Source organism: Triticum dicoccoides, chromosome 5B (genome assembly GCF_002162155.2).
Source record: "Triticum dicoccoides isolate Atlit2015 ecotype Zavitan chromosome 5B, WEW_v2.0, whole genome shotgun sequence".
NCBI classification, from domain to species: Eukaryota; Viridiplantae; Streptophyta; class Magnoliopsida; order Poales; family Poaceae; genus Triticum; species Triticum dicoccoides.
The window spans coordinates 548,912,761-548,935,757 of record NC_041389.1 but is presented as its reverse complement, the minus strand read 5'-3'; the positions used below and the strand labels follow the sequence as shown (position 1 = coordinate 548,935,757).

Below are 22,997 nucleotides of genomic sequence, written 5' to 3'. Positions count from 1 at the left end.
TCTTGGTGAAAGGAACATTCTCTATACGCCCAAAAAATGTGTTGATTATGCTGTAAACTTTGCTAAGGTTGACATTATTCCGACGCAGTTGAGATACCAGCTCTCTGGCGTATTTGTCAATGTGCCGGTGGGAAGGGAAGTGAAGTTTCTGTGCGCATGTGTGTAACATCTCATGGTTGTGAGACACTCTGTATTCACAGATGTACCAGCCATCATCTTCAGTTCTCAGCAAGCGATTCTACCAAACTTAAATCCCCTTCTTCTTTGGTGAATTTGTTAGTTCGGAAATCACTACCGGCAGCCGAGAGGATAATTGTTTTTCAAATCTGGCTATGGAGTGCTTGGGTGCAAGGAGAAGACTCCAGAGGTAGCCGATGGTAGAGTAAATTAATTACGTAGGGAAAACTTTACTGTACCAGGCCGGCCAGGACAGAAATCAATAAATGACCAACAACAGGTATAGACTGTTACTTCCTACAACGTGTCCGACGTATTAACAGCCTGTAATATTTTACAGCAAATTGGCACAAATCCCAAGGTTGCATGCGTGCGGCAGCAATTTCGTAGGTGTGCGTCACCGAGTGCTCCTAATCCACCTCCGAACTACCATATATTAGTATAATGCATATGATATTAATAGTGTGTGATATTATATCCATAATGCATAGTATCATAGATTAGTACTCCCTCCGTCCGGAAATACTTGTCGGGAAAATGGATGTATGTAGACGTATTTTAGTTCTAGATACATCCAATTTTATTTATTTATGCGACAAGTATTTCCGGACGAAGGGAGTATTATAGATGGTTTTATTTATTGCCATGCGAACACATACTAGCATAACATTTATTATGATACATATCATATTTATTATGATACATATCATATTTATTATGATACGGTATTTATCTATGTCACTATAACCTTTTTTTAATTGTCTATGACATACGCATGTTAGTACATGATACCGGTTATGTTATCCTACTATGGCCAGCCTAAGGCTGCCCTCTAGCTCAGGGATAAAGTAGATTGTCGCTTCCCGTCGCAATTATCGAGGACAATATTTGGTTAGACGTCACGAACACTCTAGCAGCAGCTGAAAGCCACGGAATTGTTCTTTTTCTGGCTTCGACTATTCAACATTTTGGGAGTGATGCTAACATGTGTGGAAGGCCGGAGGCCAAGTGTTTGCGTGCTTATCGGCTATGCAGCTGCGATCGTCTACTTGGGTTGTAGTAGCAGTTAGTTTCAGGTCGTTGTTTAAAAAAAAAAATAACTTCAGGTCACTGTTTTTTGTTCGAGTTGTTTTGGAGGATGGATGCCGTTTGTACTTAGATTTTTGTATGGGTTTTTTCCCTTTACTGTTTTTCTCCGGGGACCCCTTTACTTTCTATCTATACACATACAACCCTCCTGTATGATTCTAGAAATGAATAAAAATAAATAACATATAAGTACAAACCCATATATATAAGTAACCTTTTCCTTATTGATTTCGTAAAAGAGAATATATGTGCACATGGATGTCGGCGATCTCACCTCCGGTCGCCAGGGCGCTTCCTTCAGCCGCCGTCCTCCGGCGGCTTCCCTCCGCCAACAATCTCAGTCGTCGGTGGTAGGGGGAGGGGGGTCGCCGGATCCATGCGTGTGGATCGTTTACGCATCAGTAGCTTAGTGTTTTGGGCTATTCATCGTCTTGCCTTTGGCGGTGGTGATGGCGGTGCCGACTAAAAAGATCTGCAGACCCTTCTCCCACGAGACGATCCACGTTGGGGTTGGATTTGGAAACCAATCTATTCAAATAAGGATGGTGTGCGGTGGCAGCGACATCCTCTTGGTGGACCTGTGTCCTCGGGCTCGGCCGCTGCAACAGTGTTTGCTCCAACGACGGCGCGGAGCTTGCGAGTTAGTCCAGGAGCGGATGCAGATTGTGTTTTGCATCCGCGACATCTAGAAGATGGTGGATCGTGTGATGGTTTTCTGGTTCATGGCAGGCATGTATGGGTTTCTCCGATGTTTTACTCGTTTGGGGTGCGAGATCTGGAGTTCGATGGCGTGTCCGAGGTGTTGCCCGGTTTGAGTTGTTCAACGGCAATGGCTTCACCTTTATTGGTGAGCCACCTTGGAGTTCCGCAAAGCGGCATATCAGCGATGGAGCCGCGTTGACCTCGGGTGTGGAGGTGATTTGTCATCTTCTTTCTTTGGTGGCTGTTTTGGTGGTGCCGAAGGCAAGTAATGAACGTTGGTGACAAGCTCAGAAGATTCTTTGGTCTTGTTTGTAGTTTTACCTCTTGACTGGTGTTTCTGTGTGCAAAGACTAGCGTTCTAGTGTCTTTTCAGATTTCTCAGGTCGGTATGTATGTGGACTGTACTATGATCTTTATAATATAACTGAGACACGTATTACCATGAAAAAAGTTAGAGTTTCCTTCTTTTTTTTTAATTATATCCACAGCTTCAACATACAATTCCAACTTTTTTTCTAGACGCTCGTCGATCATTAAGGCTGTGTCTTGAAAAGTTGATGTGGAAAAGCTAGAGGCCATTTGGTAAAACAGCCATGAAACTGTGGATTTGGCTGTGTATTGTCTATACTACTCATGGGTTCTCAGTGAGTATGTTTATATTGTAATTGAACGTAAAGAAGTGATATGTATATTTGTAGGTAACTGAGCCATCATTTTCCAAAGAAAAATTATAACAAATCTAGACAATTCATAGCCAACACATAGCAATGCAAGTTGCAGCATTGCAGATTCCAGGTATAGCGAAACAGAACTGGTCACCCGATTCCCGCGCTTCCGCAGCGTTCAAGTAATTACAAGAACTTGCGTATAATCTGTTCCATTCTTGTACATGTATCTGAAATAATTTACCATCTGCTTCTATATATATCATAATCATCTGCCGATAATATTGCATGTAAAAGGTAATGGATGGATCCAAGGATGGCAAACCAGGATGGGTGCAAACAAAGGTGAACATGGACGACCACATCGTCGTTCCTGTGCTTGATCCTGTTGCAGTGGTTTCTGACCCGGAAAAGACCGTGGAGGACTATGTGGCGTCACTGTCCACGCTTCCAATGGACAGGTGTCGCCCGCTTTGGGAGTTCCACTTCCTCCACTTCCCAACCTCTGAGGCGACCTCCACGGCCGTGCTCCGGCTACACCACTCCATCGGCGACGCCATGTCAATCATGACACTCTTCATGGCGTCATCATACAGCACAGCTGACCCAGCGAGGCTTCCGGCCATGCCCCCGCCGCCCAAGCGCACTGGCGCCATCTACCAACGGCAGCCACGACCTGCGCTATCTTCGTTTGGCGATTATCTGGCGTGGGTATGGTCCTATTTTGTGCTGGTGTGGCACACGCTAGTGGACATCATGTTGCTTGCTGCCACCGTACTGTTCTTGAGTGACACACGCACGCTGTTCACACGTGCGGACAACGGCGAGTCTCACCGCCGCAGATTTTTTGTCCAAAGAGACCCTCTGCCCACTGGAATTGACAAAAGAGACCCCTTGCGGACGAAATTGACAAAAGAGACCCCCTCACTAGTGGCGGCAGGCGCGGCAGGCGACACATGTCACCTGCCGCCACGCCGTGAGGCGGCGGGCCCGGCCGCCACAACAGGAGGCGGCAGCCCGGTGAATAACGGTGCGTGCAGAGGGCAACACAGGCCAGCGTGCCGCGACGGAACGGGCCGCGCCAGGCGGGCCCTGCCGCCACCGGGTGAGGCGGCCGCCGCTGCCGCTGTCGCTACTCGGCCGACAAGGCCTGCTGCGCGCGGGCCCAGCAAGTGGGCCACGCCACCACTAGCTGAGGCGGCACATCCTGTGCTGCTGCACGCGCGACAGTGCGCAGACGGCGCTGATTTCGAGGCGCGGCGCTGATTTCGAGGCGCGAGCTTGATGGCTGTGACTCCGACGCGCGGGAATATGGACGCTTTTGGTTCTTTCGCCTGGGAATCAATCCTGCCTTTGCTTCTTTTGCCTCAGCGGATGCGATGGCACTGGGAATCCGAGGCTACGGGAAGCTGTTGTGCCGACACTACAGGGATCGTAAATATCCCCGCTTAATTTTCTCGCCATCATTTATCGTCTGAGCTTATAAAAGGAGACACCGAGGCTCTCGTCCACCCATCCTCGAAATCGGCAGTGCGCAAAGTGTGTAACACATTTTTTCAGTCGGTATGAGTTTCCCTTGCTCGGATCAAAGCATTTGGCCGAGGAAAATGAAGAATGCAAGTTTGCCTCCGGGGGTGACAGTCCTGCGGTGTTGGTGTGGCGATCTTTGCAAGGTGAAGGAGGTGACGGATTTTTCAGATTGGTTGGGCATGACGTTTTTCATGTGCCAATTATGAGGAAGATCCTGCCGTAGCTATTTCAGAGTACGACAAGCCTCCGGTATGCTTTAACCATCACGAATAGATATTGTTGGTATTTTCATTGATTCTTTAGTAACATTCTTGTTTCTTGTTGTAGTCTCCTCCGCCTCTGTGCATGTACTATCATTGGATTGACACGGAGAAGCCGGCTTGGGCAGTGACTGAGATTCGTGAAAGAAGTCGTCGTGCGTGGAATAGTTTATTTGCGGAAGAGCGACGCGAGAAGGCGGAAGCTGAGGAGAAAGCAGAGCAAGAGAGAGAGTTAAAAGAATACTATGCGGAGCAACACCGTTTTTTTGAGGAAATGGGAAAGAAAAACAGGGAAGAGGCTCGTCGCATGGAGGAGCAGGAACGACAGTGAAAGGAGGCTCGTGAGGCGGAGAGGCAGAGAAAGAAAGAAAAGGCTCGTCAGGCCAAGGCAGCAGAAGAAGCTCGCGATGGAAAAGGAAAATATCCATGTTGGACTCAGTAGATTCCTATGGTAGTATTTTAAATTTCGCAATCATTTGTATCTTTATTTCTGCAGTTTAATGTAGCTTCATTTCATTAGTTAAATGTAGCTTTATTTAAATTCTACGATGTATCTTATTTTCAGTTGTACCTTGTCGTGTTGTATCTTATTTTCAGTTGTACCTTGTCGTGATGGAAAAAATATATAGTTTTAGAATAAAGTAGTGGCATTTTCTTTCCCTCCACTAATTATCGAGCATCGTGCAACAACTATAAAATGAAATTAAGATAGAACATAATGCCTTACAATAAGAGAGTACAAACTAATAATGCAAGTACATCTGAATTAAACGGTACAACTGGAATACAGCTTAAAAACTACATGAAGGCATCATCGTCATCCTCCGTCGATGCAGAACTCTTGCCCTTCGCGGATGCAGAATTCTTACCCTTGGACGATGAAGAACTCTTGCCCTTCGAGGATGCAGTACTCTTGCCCTTGGACGATGCAGAACTCTTGCCCTTTGACGATGCAGAACCCGGAAGCGGCGGCATGAAGATATCATCTTCGTCCTCGCTCTCCTCAGTCCATAAAAATGGATGGTTTTCTGCAGTCCTTCTAAAAGTTTCACTCTTCGGCTCCACAACCTTCTTCCACCTTGCATCCAACCTAAGAAGTTCTTTACGTACCTCCTCATAGGTCCTTTCAGGCCACCCAGACCTACGTAATTGGTGAGCCAACTCATTCATTATGGTGTCACTACCAGTGAGATCGTCCCATGGAACTATCCTATTGTCCATCCTGAAATCGGTAGCTAGCCTCAGAAGAGTGCTACTCATCCCAGGGTAAAAACTATGATCGAAAGGATAATGGGACATCTCGACTACACTACACTCGAATGCTTATCCACCTCCGTCTGAAGGGGGTTTTATAGGTAAAGAGGAGAAAATGGCGGGAAAGAACGACAGCGGTATGGAGGGAAAGGGTTGGCGGGAACATATGGCGGGAAACGGGTGGCAGGAAGATATGGCGGGAAGGGGTTGGCGGGAAACGGGTGGCGGAACATATGGAGGGAAAGCGTTTGCGGGAAAATATTGAGGGAAAAGTGTTGCTTGAAAATATATATTTTTCAATGTCTAAGACGGGCAATGGTTGCACAGTATTCATCAGCCAAAATTTAAAAAAAAATTCATTTCGGCCTAACATAAGCAAAAGAGTGGAGCGGGATAGTATGGCGGGAGATATAGGCGGGAAAATTGTTCCTGACTGGTGCATTTTTATTTCAGCATACATAGATGTTCAAATTGAAAAGTTTGATACACACATATGTAGATACAATGGGTCGCGCACGTGCATAGATGAATCACCCTACTTTACGACGACCACCTGGCCTTTCCTTACGACCGGAAGGCGACAAGCGATTAGGTGGCCGGGGCACACGAAGACCGCGGCCGTACTCCAATTCGGCTTCATGTGTCTACGAGTCCTGCGTAGGTGGTGGAGTCGCGAATCCTTGTTGTGAATCTGAAGCGTAATTGTAGGCGTATGGTTGTGACTCCGGGGGATAAAAGATGGGCCAATAACGTCCCCTCCGAAGAACTCTGTAACTAATGATGTAACCGTGTCGCCAAGATCATGTGATGCTCTCCGGAGGCCTGTGTTGACGCCATGATCATGTGATGCTCCCCGGAGGCCTGTGTTGACGCCGCATTGGGTGTTCTCATCGCCCCAATTAACATCAGGTGTGTCCTGCACATAGAAACATTTTAAACAAACTGTTAGAGGATAATATATGATATCATTGTAAATGCATTGAAATGTAAACATGACTACCTGAGCATATCCCTCTCCTATACTGTCTGGCCATTGTACGTGGTGCTGGTTTAAATCTGGTACACGAGTCTCCTCGGGCATGGGGATCCCTCGCGTGGAGAGATACGGCTGAGATCCCTTACCTTGGGTGTATGCATCATATCCTGTGTACGCATATGGGTTAGGGGAAAGAAACTGCTCGGGCATCGAATCCAAGCCCGTGCCATGGTCCTGAGATGTCTGCCCCTGACGAAGCTGCATCAAAGAAGAGAGATGCAGCGGCAGAGATGAGTCATGTCGTGGCAATGTCGTTCTAGTACTCGGACCCTTCCCCCATTGCTCATGGCTCGTACGCGCCTCGCTCGGTCTGGACGACGGTGCCGCACTCAGTCTGGCCGACCTCGCTACCGGCATGTATGCTCCAGTGGCAACGTCGTCGCCTCTACCGCATCTGAACTTCTTTGCCACGAATTGTTGCAAAAGTTTCTGGAATGTCTTGCGATATGGGCCCTGGGCCAACATGCTATCCGTAGCCATCTGCCCTACTTCATTGACATTTTCAAGCTGACCAATATTTGGATGTTATTTAGTTCAAATGATTATGAAATGATGGACCTAAAAAAGTTACAAGTGATTACCAGGTGGTCACGATAGTAAGCTGCATGCAGCTTAACATGTCTCCGCGCCTGCTCCTCTTATGTGAGATGTGTTGGTATAGTAGCTGGCTGACTGGCCAGGCTAGCACGTGTGTTCATGCAGTACCACTGCTTGTACGCTTGATCTGTACTTCCATCGTACGGTCTGCGAAATTAAATAATTACATAAACCGTTGTGATGAAAGCAAAGCATCTTCACGCATCGTATGATCATCGTAAAAAAATAATGTACATAAAATATACCTAAGTTGACGCACTATATCTGCTAGCGCTTCATTTTCCCACTTGTGTACCCATTCACTGTTCTCTTCCCTCCAATCGTATAAACTCCAACCCCTGCCCATATTTGTTAGCCTGCAAATTATGTAACAAAGTGTGAGTTTAGTAAATTAAAAATGACACTAACTATTTAGGGATGTCACATCTTACTTATGTGTTTCCTCGTCGATACATCTGGGAAAATGTGGTGGAATTTCTTGATAGAGACCGAACTGTCTCATTACACGCTCTGGGTTGTAAGGTTCAACACACCACAGGAACAACAAGTTGCAGCGAGTCAGCCAGAATGCACTATCGGTCAACATGCCTGGTGTGAAGTGTCGAGCATCAAAGACCATTTTTAGCTGGTCCTGAGTCCACGGGTTCCATGTGACTTCTGCCTCATCAAGTATCTCAAACTGCTGGTGGTACATAGGGTAACAATTTTTCACAATATCTGGAGACCAACGTTTCCGTGCCTTTGTCCACCTGGTGGCCATAGTTGCGCTAGCACCCTCGCCAAAGTCGTATGGGTATATGGGTTGTACTATACGAGGTCGTCCTACAGGGAGGTATTCCCAGGACCACAACTGTAGAAACTCATAGGCGACACAAAGTAATGGAGCTTTTTGTGCGAAAGAGGTTTTTTGCGTGGCATCACACAAGCCTCTGTATGTATGAGATAGCATGGCAGAACCGAAGCTGTATTTTGGCTGCTCGGGTAAAGGTTTATCTACCATATTCTCTGCAATGTAGATGAGACCAGGGACAACAACGTCCCCATATGAATTTGGAAATAGATTCCCGAGGAGCCACAACAAATACGCAAACAGATGTGTTTTTCTCGTCTCATTGACGAAGTTAGATAAATTAAGAAAGTTATCACGAAGCCAGACGAGTGGGATGCCCCGAGGGTTACCAAAACGTTGTGATTCTGGCATTTCCATCCCAAGACGGGCTGCTATATCTAATGCCCAAGATGGAGACACTCGTGGAGAGACTACCGGCTCACCTCTAGTTGGTAGAGCAGTGATCATAGAAACATCTTTCAGTGTAGGTGCAAGCTCCCCAAAACAAAAGTGAAAGGTGTGGGTTTCAGGTCTCCACCGGTCAACGAGGGATGTCAAAAGGGATGGGTCCGAACGTACTTGGTCGTCGCATGATGTGAGCCTAGCAAAACCTTGTAGTCCATAAGCGTCAAGGTGAGCAAGGAAATGATTGTGTATTGGCCATGTTTTCTTTATGGTTCGAAGTCTGAAAGGCCGATAATCATGCTTAGTATTTGGTTTCAAAAATAGGTGGCAACGGTGGCCGGGGTCATGGGGCCCCTGCAAAAGCACTGGCACTTCACCCATAACCTGCACACAAACATACAAATATAAATTACGAGGAAGACAGAAATACAAATGCAAATCAAAATTAACTTAAAAAATACAAAGAGATACGATTTACATTAATTATCTGAAGTTAACATCAGGAGTACAATAATACAAAGAGAATCAATTTAAATTTAATATAAGTACACATAACGAGTAGAAATATAAATAGACATGGCGAGTACATATATATCAACATCATGCGTTGTTGTTGGCTCGATACGGGCAGTCTCTGCGTGAATGTCCAGGACACCTGCAAACGCGGCATCGCCTTGGTTCTCCCATCTGGCTATGGTCCATGTCATTGCGATGACGCCTAGACTGACGTCGTCCCTTTGCGGTTCTCATCAAGTCGGTGTTCGGAACCCATTTCGGCCCATCTGGCCACAACATTTTGTAGTTCATATCAATGCCCCAAGCCCAGAACTCACCGTTCCAAGTGTTGTACAGATTGTACATGTTGAAGTACGGCGATATGTATGGCTCGACGCTGATTTTTTGAACAGCAGCCGCCCGGAGCACATGACTGCAAGGGTAGCCCTCAAGCTTGGGCTTGTTACAAGTGCACTCACAGGAGGTTGAGCCAAGGGTGACAGCTTGCTTTTTTGATCCTCTATGGTGACCCTTAACGTACTTGGCTCGCATATTGACCTCCCACTTATTTCTAAGTGCGTCCACTTTCCTGCAGCCATGACTTTGGGACTTCTTTGCTTTCTCATCCAGATGTCTTTGCATCTTCTCGGACCATGGATTGTTCAATTCAACTTGTGCTTTGGCGACGGTGACCCTGCCTGCAAAGTATGACAGGGTCCGGTTCCAAGTTTCTTCAATTAGGGCTGTGATAGGCAGTGCTCGCACCCCTTTAAGAACACCATTGTACACCTCTGACATGTTGCTGGTCATTATTCCATACCGAGCCCCGGTGTCGTGAGCCTGCGCCCACTTCTCCAAATGAGGGCAATTCTCGGTGATCCACTGGCTCAAATTTATGGCCGTCCTACGACCCCTCCGGTCTTCTCTCTGCGGCAAGGCCGTGCGGTCGATCTCACCATTGATACCTGCCCATATCGCATTCATTTTGGCTTCAGTTTTTTGCATGCACATCCTCTTGAATAACTTGAACCAATCCTTGTTTTTGAATTTGGAGTAAAAGTTTGCTGCCAAATGCCTCATGCACCTCTTCCCTCTAGATTGGGCCAGCCCAACTCTTCTTCCGATGCCTTAATTATTTCAAGAGCGCTTAATAATCCAGTGTTGCGATCAGAAATGATGCAAACACCTTTACGCTCTTTCACGACACCAATCTTCACGCAGCTCAGGAACCACAACCAGCTATCTTTGTTCTCGCTCTCGACCAATGCATATGCAATAGGAAGAAGCTGATTATTTGCATCCGCTGCAATCGCCACCAATAGTGTGCCCTTGTACTTTCCAGTGAGAAAGGTACCATCAACAGATAATACCGGGCGACAGTGCCTGAAGGCTTGTATAGTCTGGGCGAATGCCTAGAATAAGCGGTCCAGGATTAGCTCACCCGGGTTCATTGGGTTTGGACATTCTCTCCGCCAAACTTGAGTCCCCCTATTAGCACTTGCTATTTGATGAAGCATTCTAGGGGCATAAGAATATGCCTCCTCATAGGTACCATACAAGTTCTTGAATATATTTTCCTTCGCACGCCTAGCCTTGCTGTAGCTAACAGGGAATCCAATTAGATCCTCTGCATCTTTTTGCAGCGCCCTAGCACTAATGTTGAGACTTCCCTGCACAATTGTTTCCATCGTCTGTGCCACAAATTTTGCTGTCACATTGCAGTGATCTGAAAGAGTCCCAGTTTGCTCACAGGTATGCTCCACTATTTTTGTGATATGCCATGACTGACATACCCCAGGCTTCAGTCTAGCGAGAACTCTTCCGCGGCAACCTTTCGCGGTGTGGATGCATATGACCTTCAACTCTTTTTTATCAGACTGCTTCACTCTATGCTGGCGGTGGATGCCGATTGCATAGCTACCCATTGCCTGGTAAGCAGACTTCTTATCTGGGAAAACTTGCCCAACCTCCAGGCTTCCCGCTCCTAGGCCAGAAGCAGAGTGAAATTCGTTGGTGATGCTCATATCCTGTAAAAACCCAGGTTGCAGTGCCGCCGCGACCGCCCTCTGAGGAGGAACATCTTCTTCTCCGCTTGACTCCGAAGACGCAGAAGAATGATCATCATCATCTAGCGCCTTCGGCAATCCCTCCACGTGTTCGCTCATGTCAACGGCCGCCGACCAATATCCTGTATCATACACAGGCTGGCCGCCCGTTGGTTCCGATGGGCCGATGCTAGGGGCTGATGTGATGGCCAACTCGACCTCATCACCCTTGCTACTGCATCCGGCAACATCAGTGACTGAAATGAACTCCACATACACCATCGGCTGACCATACATTGAGTTATTGGGATTTCTTGCAAACCTCATGTACGACCCCCACGACCGATCACCTATGACAGGCCGCAAACCCCAACGGGCAACTGTCCCATCATTTCCTCCGTCAACGACGAAGGCCTCCATTGTCATTATTTTTTCTTGCATCACTGGGCCAAACACCGCTCGGATGCACCTTCTAACAGCTGCGTAACCCACGTTGACCATGTCTCTCACCACTACTGTAGTCGACTCGCAGAAGGACACATCCACCCCGCATGGACCGTCACGTAAGACGTTCCCATAGTACACTACTAAATTTTCCATAGTACCTAACCAACATACATGTTTACATTTCAAATAATTAGTAACTGAACATTTAGTAACGATGACAACATTTACATATCTTACGACTAAAATAATAACCGTATTTTCGTTATAAATATTCGGTTTGTTTTTAGAATCATTTGCTTAGACTTTAAGGGGTTGTTTGGTTAACGGGTATTTAAAGATCTATTTTTCTCAAACTTGTCTACGAGCGTAACAAACTAAAACTCTGTTTGCTTTTCTCTAACTACCCCAAAAATATCCTAAAATAGTTCTCGTAACATGCAAAAACTTAGCTTCTGGAAAAACGACTATTAGTAAAATATGGTTTTCTACATAATTTTCTTACAACAGGTTATGACAAAACTGAGGGTAAGTACTCGCTATCCAAACAACCACTAAACATAATATTACGATAATAACATTTAAATATCATATGAGTAAAATATCTAATTTCTTCCGGCATGATATAATGTTTTTCATATCATACGATAAAATTCATTTATTTACAAATAATAATTTTTGCAGCGGCATGACAGTACATCAATATAAAAAATATTAACAAAATTACGGCGTCATTTTATACCTTAGCTCCAATATGGATGTGCTTGTGAATGCAATTAAGAGTCCAAATAGTTCAAATAAAACTCGTCTACGAGCGTCACAAACTAAAACTCTCTTTTTTCTCTAACGACTATTAGTAAAAACTATTTTTCTTACAACAGGTTATGACAAAACTCATGGTAATTACTCGCTATCCAAACAACCAGTAAACATAATAGTACGATAATAACATTTTAATATCATATGAGTAAAACATTTAATTTCTTTCGGCTTTATATAATTTTTTTTCACATCATACGATAACAATCATTTATCTACAAATAATAATATTTGCAGCAGCATGCACATTATTCACAATAGTACATCAATACAAAAAATATTAACAAAATTACAGTGTCATTTTTCACCTTAGCTCCAATATGGATGTGCTTGCGAATGCAATTAAGCGTCAAAATAGTTCCAATAAGTATCCGTCGCCAGTACTATATGAACCTCGTCAACCTATTATCACATTAACAACAATATTACACACGGATTTTTCTTCCTGCTAACAAAAGTATGAAAATAGCACTTCCATGTATGTGTTCATCACCTCAAAATGGGACAGCGAAAATGAAAACACAATTTCTTCAATCACGTCTTCTCCTCCTTGTTTGCTACTAAGATGAATTATTTTACCTAATTACATACATCATTAAGTACATTAGCACCTAATCTTAACATATAAAATTTAGATTATTGCGACATAACAAAGTAGACCTACGGTTTCCTAACTATAGACTTATTAATAAACATACCACATAAAATAACATACCACATGAAATAACATACCGCATGCAATAAACAATTACAGTACAATTTTTTCTTGATTACCATATTAAGATTTCTCGCATGTCAATACTAATGGACGCACCTAACATTGATGCAACATCTTCAACCTACTATTTCAAAAAATAGTTTAAATGCTACATCTCTCGTCTGAAATTATTTCTAACCTCTAAGCACTACCATCACATAGCTAATAACGAGCTAAAGGACGAACTAATTACCACCCTGCATGCATAAATAAATAAATGTATTGCAAAGCTCATACCTTGATCTTCAACTTCGTAGTTCACTTTGCACGGCTATTCCTACTACAGAAACTCCAAATGACTCCTCCAAGTGCTGAAATAATGCCTAAAGCAACATAGAATACACACTTAGGAACTAATCAAATAGAATAAAAACATCATGCATGCGAATGAAACCAACAAAAATGGATAGATCTTACCTTAATCTATCTTTTCTTCAACTTCATCATCCTCAAAATCCAACTCTAAATCGCCATAAATCACGAGTGAAAGTGCTTATTGAGCTTTCTTTTCTCTCTATACTTAGAGACTTAGAGAGCAAAGGAGAGGAAGGAGGTTACAGAGTGCTTGCGCACGGAGCTGAAGCATGGCATATAAAAGGGCGAGGATCCCTGTGGTGTCGGCAGCCTCGGATTCCCGCGCGTGAAAATCAACATCATCAGCAACAGCATGCAAGGAGCAAAAGCAAAGCAACAAGCTAGAGTGATTCCCGCCCGTGAAATTCGTCGTTTGCCGCGCGTCGGAATCAGCAAAAGCAACAACAATCAACGAGCCAAAGTGATTCCCGCCCCGCCAGTTTTCGCGCGTGCGAATCAGTGCCAGGAAGACGCCACCAGCAGCAGTGGCGGCGGGGCCCGCACCTCGCCTTCCGTGCACAGTCAGCGTGCACCAGCTGCTGTCGGCAGGGGTGGCCGCCTCAGCTAGTGGCGGCGAGGCCCACTGGCGGGGCCCGCACGCAGCAGGGCCTGTCGGCCAGGCAGCGACCGCGGTAGGGCTGGCCGCCTCGCTCGGTGGCGGCTGGGCCCACCTGGCCCACCCCGTTCCGTCGCGGCGCGACGCACAGTGGGGATTCCGTTCGGCTGGGGTGGCCGCCTCCTTCGGTGGCGGCTGGGCCCGCCGCTTCCTGGCGTGGCGGCAGGTGCCACGTGTCGCCTGCCGCGCCTGCCGCCACCGCTGAGGAGGTCCTTTTTGTCAAAATGATCCAGACGTAGTCTTTTTTATCAATTCATCTCGGTAGGGGGTCCTTTTGGACAAAAAATCACCGCCGCAAGCGTTTCGTGCATCGGAGCATTAGCCTTGACGATGTCAAGCTCATCAAGACTATCATGAACTGTGTAAGTAAAGCCGTTTAAATACTCCCTCTGTTTTACAATGTAGTGCTATCTAAGTGGAACAACGCTATAAATAAAATTGATAAAAACCGAGTTGGTATAAAAACCGCACATATGTACACTAATGTGCACCCTCCGCTGAATGACTTAACCCGCTATTTAAAACTTTGTTATGGATTAGGTTTAACTCTAGATTTGTTGTAAAAAAGGTTTAACTCTAGATTTTATATAGATTTAACAAAGGAGTCGACGCGGAATGTTGGGCGTTATACGGATAATTACTTGACAAAATTCAAATGGTTATTAACATGGCAAATGACACAAAAAATATCTTAAATTATAAATTCTAATCAAAACAATTCACAACAGAAAATTATAATACTGAATTTTCCAAAAATAAATAAATATGTGGCCTGGCCTTACGATGCATAGGTTCAATGACTAGTTGTTTAATAGCATGACCTTGAACCCCTAATTAAGCTAACAGTGTGGATGACACTTCTTGATTTGACTCAATGAACATGTTTGTCTGTCCTTTTCGTTTTTGCAGACTCTCAATGACGTGTTAGTTGGTGTGACTTCAGCAGCTCTTTCACAATACTACTTTAGAAAGTCTGGTAAGTGGTATACCTAACAACGATTACAGATGTGGTTATGTGTAGACATGGATTTTTCACAAATTGCTCTATTCTCTTCAAATTAGGTCGCACTAACACTAAGAGAATCTATTTGCGATCATTTGTCCCTGTCAACATAAGGCCAATATCTAGTCGACAGGTAAGTATTTCATTTATTTCCGAATAGTTTTGTAAGAAATATTGAAGAAATTAAACACTGCAACATGACCTTTATATTTTGTTAAGAATATACAATTTCTTTAATTTTATTCTTACAAACAATGAACAGACATATGTTACAAAGGTAGAGACAGGGAATCAACTTAGCAGCCTCATCTGCCCATTTGATGTAGCCTTGTACAGTGATCCCCTTGAGTATGTTCGCAAGGCAAACAGATCTATGCACAGGAAAAAGAGTTCTTTAGAAGTGATGTTCACACAAGTGGTTGGTGAACTTTTGGTGAAGTACTTCGGTGTAAAGGTAGATATATTTCATGCTCCTTTTGTACTTTTACTATTCATATGTTTCTAAATACATTGCAACTTGCTAATGAAAGCAGATAGGAGCTTTTATCTTCCACCGGTTGGGCACACGTACAACCATAGCCTTATCAAATGTCATTGGACCAGCTAAACATATAACATTATGTGGGCACCCAATTGCCTTCATGGCGACTAGCATCTACGGGCAACCACAAGTATGTCACTTATGTTCTTACATTCAAAATATAACCATCCTTAGGTTGCTTATAAAAATAATGAAACATCCTCATACCATGTGGTGTTTGCCAACACAACTCATCCACTACATAATCAATAGATCAGTACATATCTCTCCCATATATTAAATTTGTCAATGTCCTTCATTGGTATAAATCGTCGACATCCTAATAAGCCGAGTCAAATATATTGCCATTTCAATAGGTTACTATTTTGGCCTCTATTGGTGCTGCCAACTTTTGGCTACAAGTCAGAATGTTGTCAAAATTTGTGGTTGCCTTTGATTGTTATTGATGCATGGGCCCCTCGAAGTCTATGTGCCTTCACACTATTTATAACATGTATATATAAATACCAAGGGAATATCCAACTTGGACGCCCATTTCTCCCTTATATGTCCAGATCGGATGGTCCACACAGTTTTAGGCCTCCAATGCGCCCGCCCATTTTTCGCTGGACCAATCAGACGTTCTAAATCTTATAGTTTGGCCGCAAATCAAGGGGATCTCAAGGAGAGTTGGCACGCGTGCCATGTTAGACTCTAACAGTTCGGGCCCACTCAAAACCTTGCCCGTCTCATTGCTCCTCCTATCCGCCGTTGCTACTCGGTCGACGAGCTCGCCGCCCTAGCAACCTACTCTAGCTATTAAAGTCAGCCTACACACCCCCAGACACTAGCCTCACCCATTTCTTCTTCACACCCATCCGTGACGCAGCAGCACTCCACGCCTCTCCATGTCCTCCCATCTCTGTTGCGCAAGCTCAATTGGTCGTACCTCCCCCGGCAACAGACACAAAACTTGCTCTCCGCTCCAGATGGGCTTCCATGTCGTCGCCGTGCAGTGTAGGTCACCATCTCCAAGGTAAAAGAGTAGCGCAACGCTCGTGTGGCGGCCAAAGAAAAGGAGGAGGAGCTCACAGCTCTTCCCTCCATGTGGATCTATTCGGAGTCGCGCGCCACCCATGACACCACCTATTCAAGGCCCGAGCCAAGATCGCGGCATGCGGGATCTTCGTGACACCGCGTCTACCATATGTTTAGTGAACGGAGAATCAAATGTACATGTAGGGTTTACCTAATTATATTCCTTCAAAATTTCCATAGATGAGCATCATGTTACAAAATGAGCACCTTAAGAATTAAATTCATGGGAAATGGGATTGACCGTGTACTCTACAAAAAAGCTAAGTGGTTTTTGTCATACTATTTAAAAACGAGACTACATTTGCCCCCCGAGAAGGGTATTTCCGTAAGGGCTTGTGATGGAAGAGTGGCAAAGTTGAGCACATAATTTTTTAGGGGTAATGATGAGAGTGGGTGCAAATTAGGGGAGAAATGTAATTGACCCTTTAAAAACCACTTTATATATTATATTTAATCAATTTAGTATTTAATTGTCTGGATTTCTTGTGCAGGCTCTAACCATGCACTACCTAAATTATGGTAGTACTATAACGATAATTATGGCAGTTGATGACGCGCAATTTCCAGATTGTCACCAGATTTTGGATGATTTTGCCGAGTCTATCAGGCTCATTAAGGATGCGGCGGCCCTAAGCAAATTAACAACAACGACAGAATGACTGCGTAATGGGCAGTTGAATATCTGCGTTATGTTAACACCACACATGTATGCCACTAATAAAATCATTTGCTAGTTATGTACTAGTATTGTGTGTGTGTGCGTGTGTGTGTTAATATTTGAGTGTATTGTTTATGTCAATCACTATTGTGTTCAATCTTTTCCCCGAACTACATTATTGGTTATCACATTCAGGTTATCATGGATATATGTTCAAACATACTCCCTCTGTCAAATAATATAAGACGTTTTTTGATACTACGGAGAGAGTACATTATTTCTCAAGAGAAGTCAAAAGTTGGTCCTCCCAGGTCGAGCACCTAAGGGCCATTACCGATGACCTCAGTTGGCTAGCCTTAGAGCAACTCTAGCAGATCCCGCAAAAATTCGACCCGCAAAACGCGTTTGTGGTTTCACGAAGATCACGTTTGTAGGTCGAAAATATGCGCGGCCGATTAGATACCGTATCTAAACCTGCATAATTTGAAAAAACACTTTCGCGGGAGAAATTGCACTAACATAGTTCATCACATCACATACTACAGAGTTCATACATACTACATGATCAAAAAATTAAGCATAGATCATCCTACATGCTACGTTAACTAGTAGTAGAGGGGGTCGGATCTGACGACGGCGAGGTCGCGGCAAAATGGACGACGCCGTGGAGGCCGAGCGATGCTCAATCCTCCTTGTCAGAGCTGCACAGGTCGATGTACTTCGCCCCCTGCTCCGCGCGGATGCGGCGCCACTCCTCAACCTTCTCGTTGGCGGCGACGCTGGCGGCGACCGCCTGCCGCCACCCGAGGGCTTCGAGCTCCTCGACGTGGCGCCAGCGCTCCGCCTCCTCGCGCACACTCCGCTCGGCGATGGCGGCAGCAAGGGCGTCAAAGTCCGTGACATAGTCCTGGGGCCCGACGACTCCGCGGCGGCCGAGCGGAGCGGGCTCCTCCTTCACTGGGACGAAGGCGAACGGCGCCGGCTCCTCCGGCGCGGCACGAGAGAGGCTAGCAATGGTGGAAGGGTGAAAGGGTGCGTATAATCCATGGACTCAACATTAATCAAAAGAACTCATATACTTATTGCAAAAAATTAGAAGTCATAAAAAAACAAAGCACTACGCGCATGCTCCTAGGGGGATAGATTGGTAGGAAAAGACCATCGCTCGTCCCCGACTGCCACTCATAAGGAAGAGAATCAATAAATAAAATTGTGCTCCAACTTCATCACAAAGCGGTTCACCATACGTGCATGCTACGGGAATCACAAACTTCAACACAAGCATTCTTCATAATCACCCAACTAGCATGACTTTAATATTACTACCTCCATATCTCAAAACAATTATCAAGTATCAAGTTGATCATAGCATCCAATTCACTTCCTATGATGGTTTTTATTATACCCAACTTGGATGCTCATCATCCTAGGACCAACTTTGTAACAAAAGCAAATACCATGCTGTTCTAAAAGACTCTCAAAAATATATAAGTGAAGCATGAGAGACTAGCAATTTCTTCAAAATTAAGACACCACCGTCGTGCTCTAAAAGATATAAGTGAAGCACTAGAGTAAAAATTATCAAGCTCAAAAGATATAAGTGAAGCACATAGAGGATTCTAGCAAATTCTAATCAAATAAGCTTCTCCCAAAAGGTGTCTTACAGCAAGGATGATTGTGGTAAACTAACAAGCAAAGACTAATATAATACACGACGCTCCAAGCAAAACACATATCATGTGGCGAATAAAAATATAGCTCCAAGTAAAGTTACCAATGAACGAAGACGAAAGAGGGGATGCCTTCCCGGGGCATCCCCAAGCTTAGGTTTTTGGCTACTCTTGAATATATTGGGGTGCCATGGCCATCCCCAAGCTTAGGTTCTTGCCACCCTTTATTCCATAGTCCATAAAGGCTTTACCCAAAACATGAAAACTTCACAACACAAAACTCAACAGGAAATCTTATAAGCTCCGTTAGTGAAAGAAAAAAAACCACCACATAATATATTGCAATGAACTCATTATTTATTTATTTTGGTGTTAAACCTACTGTATTCCAACTTCCTTATGGTTTATAAACTAATTTATTAGCAATAGATGCATTGAAATAAGCAAACAACACACGAAAAACAGAATCTGTCAAAAACAGAACAGTCTGTAGCAATCTGTAACTAACGCAAACTTCTGGAACTCTAAAAATCCTACCAAAATAGGATGTACTGGACAATTTGTCTATTGATCATCATAAAAAATAATCAATGCAAAAGCACGTTTCTGTGATTTATTGAATTGTTTCTCGTGAGCGCAAAGTTTCTGTTTTTCAGCAGAATCAAATTAACTATCATCATAGCTTATCCTATAGGTTCTACTTGGCACAAACACTAATTAAAAGATAAAAACACATCTAAACAGAGAGTAGATGCAAGATTTATTCCTAAACAGGAGCAAAAGCAACGAACATAAAGAAAAAATGGGTTGCCTCCCAACTAGCGCTATCATTTAACGCCCCTAGCTAGGCATAAAAGCAAGGATAGATTTAACTAGTGCCATCTTTGGCACTAGATTCATAAGTAGCACGCATGATAGATTCATAAGGTAATTTGACTTTCTTTCTCAGAAAGTGCTCCATGACTTTCTTTAAAGGAAATTGGCATCTAATGTTCCCTTCCTTCATATCAATAATCGCACCAATCATTCTAAGGAAAGGTCTACCAAGAATAATAGGGCAAGAAAGATTGCGATCTATATCAAGAACGATAGAATCTACGGGCACCAAATTTCTATTAGCAACAATAAGAACATCATTGATCCTTCCCATAGGCTTTTTAATGGTGGAATCCGCAAGGTGCAAATTTAAAGAGCAATCATCAAGATCATGGAAACCTAGAATATCACATAAAGTTTTCGAAATCGTGGAAACAATAGCACCCAAATCACACAAAGCAAAACACTCATAATCTTTAATTCTAATCTTTATAGTAGGTTCCCACTCATCATTAAGTTTTCTAGGTATAGAAATTTCCAAATTCAGTTTTTCATCATAAGATTGCAACAACGCATCAACGATATGTTTGGTAAAAGCTTTATTTTGACTATAAGCATGAGGAGAATTAACAACGGATTGCAACAAGGAAATACAACCTTTTAAAGAGCAATTATCATAATCAAATTCCTTGAAATCCGAGATAGTAGGTTCAATATTAGAAGTTGAAGATTCTCCAATCTCTCTTTTACAAAATTTAACATCACGATCTAAAAATTCCAAATTTTTGGGACGCCTTCTAGGCAAAGTTGATTCATCATCACTCCCATAATCATCAAAATTCATCTTGCAAAACATAGATCTAATCGGAGATGCATCAATAACTTTAAGATCCTCATCATTATTTTCATGTAATTTTTCTGGTTTAGCGGCCATCTTATTGACTAAGGTGGCTTGCTTGTCAGAAATTTTGGCTATAGCGTTTTCAAGCTGGGTAATTTGAGCGTTAACACCACAGAATTCTTTATTCATATCATCATGCTCTTTGTTCATGAAACCCAAAAAACTTGTTTGTTCCTTAAGCTCTTTTCTAAATAAATTATTATGCTCAAATTGCAAATTCATAAAGCTTCTAATATTTGATTCAATCTCATCCATCCTTCTGAGAAGGTGTTCAGGTCCCTTAGGCGCAGCCATAAGGTCAAACAAGCAAACAAGCACATAAAAGGAGGCAAGCGAAAAGAGAGGAGGAGATTGGGAAGGAGAAGGCGAATAAAACGGCAAGGGTGAAGTGGGGGGAGAGGAAAACGAGAGTCAAATAATGTAAATGCGAGGGAGATGGGTTTGTGATGGGTACTTGGTATGTCTTGACTTGAGCGAAGACCTCCCCGGCAACGGCGCCAGAAATCCTTCTTGCTATGTCTTGAGCTAGCGTTGGTTTTCCCTGAAGAGGAGAGTGTGATGCAGCAAAGTGTAGCATAAATATTTCCCTCAGTTTTGAGAACCAAGGTATCAATCCAGTAGGAGGCTCCTCAAAAGTCCCACGCACCTACACAAACAAACTGAGAACTCGCAACCAACGCAATAAAGGGGTTGTCAATCCCTTCACGCTCACTTAAGAAAGTGAGATCTGATAGAGAAAGTATGATAAGATAAATATATTTTTGGTATTTTATAATATAGATGAAGAAAAATAAAGATGCAAATAAAAGTAGATTGAAAGCAAATATGATAAGACATAGACCCGGGGGCCATAGGTTTCACTAGAGGCTTCTCTCGAGAGCATAAGTATTACAGTGGGTGAACGAATTACTGTCAAGCAATTGATAGAAAAGCGAATAATTATGAGGTTATCTAGGCATGATCATGTATATAGGCATCACGTCCATAACAAGTAGACCGACTCCTGCCTGCATCTACTACTATTACTCCACACATCGACCGCTATCCAGCATGCATCTAGAGTATTAAGTTCATAAGAACGGAGCAACGCATTAAGCAAGATGACATGATGTAGAGGGATAAACTCATGCAATATGATATAAACCCCATCTTGTTATCCTCGATGGCAACAATACAATACGTGTCTTGCAACCCTTTCTGTCACTGGGTAAGATCACCGCAAGATTGTACCCAAAGCTAAACACTTCTCCCATGGCAAGAACGATCAATCTAGTAGGCCAAACCAAAATGATAATTCGAAGAGACTTCTAAAGATAACTCAATCATACATAAAAGAATTCAGAGAAGATTCCAATATTATTCATAGATAAACTTGATCATAAACCCACAATTCATCGGATCTCGACAAACACACCGCAAAAAGAGATTACATCGAATAGATCTCCACAAGAGAGGGGGAGAACATTGTATTGAGATCCAAAAAGAGAGAAGATGCCATCTAGCTAATAACTATGGACCCGTAGGTCTGTGGTAAACTACTCACAACTCATCGGAGAGGCTATGGTGTTGATGTAGAAGCCCTTCGTGATCGATTCCCCCTCCGACAGAGTGCCGGCGAAGGCTCCAAGATGGAATCTCGCGGATACAGAAGGTTATGTTGGTGGAAATTGTGTTTCGTGGTGCTCCTGGATGTTTTCGGGGTCCGTGGATATATATAGGAGAAATAAGTACGTCGGTGGACGCCCGAGGGGCCCATGAGACAGGGGGCGCGCCCCTAGGGGGGGGCACCCTCCTATCTCGTGGGGCCCTCGAAGATTTCTAGACTTGCACTCTAGGCTCTCCGGATCAGATTTGTTCCAAAAATAACGCTCCCGAAGGTTTCATTCCGTTTGGACTCCGTTTGATATTCCTTTTCTTCGAAATACTGAAATAGGCAAAAAAAAACAGCAATATGGGTTGGGTCTCCGGTTAGTAGGTTAGTCCCAAAAATGATATAGATGTGTAGAATAAAGCCCATAAACATCCAAAAGGGGTAATATAATAACATGGAACAATCAAAAATTATAGATACGTTGGAGACGTATCAAGCACGTGGCAGGGGCTCGGGTCGCCGGGGCGGCGCGCACGAGCAGGGGAGCTCGAGGCGCTGGCGGGGGCGGCAAGGGCGCCGGCGCGCAGGGGCGGGACGGGGCAGGTGCAGGGCGACAACGACGAGGAGCGGGCGGCGACGGCGAGCACGGGGCAGGGGCGCGGGGCG

At 44.1% G+C, this 22,997-nt stretch overlaps 1 protein-coding gene across 1 annotated transcript in view; it reads left to right on the top strand.

The window, feature by feature from the left end:
• LOC119310043 (O-acyltransferase WSD1-like) overlaps positions 1-17,354 on the top strand; it is a 44,685-nt gene extending 27,331 nt beyond the window's left edge. The window contains exons 3-9 of the mRNA XM_037585904.1: positions 2,931-3,482; positions 14,374-14,436; positions 14,984-15,050; positions 15,137-15,210; positions 15,340-15,531; positions 15,611-15,748; positions 17,187-17,354. Coding sequence (XP_037441801.1) covers positions 2,931-3,482; positions 14,374-14,436; positions 14,984-15,050; positions 15,137-15,210; positions 15,340-15,531; positions 15,611-15,748; positions 17,187-17,354 — 1,254 coding nt within the window. The remainder of the gene's footprint in view (positions 1-2,930; positions 3,483-14,373; positions 14,437-14,983; positions 15,051-15,136; positions 15,211-15,339; positions 15,532-15,610; positions 15,749-17,186) is intronic.
• The last annotated feature ends 5,643 nt before the right edge of the window (positions 17,355-22,997 follow it).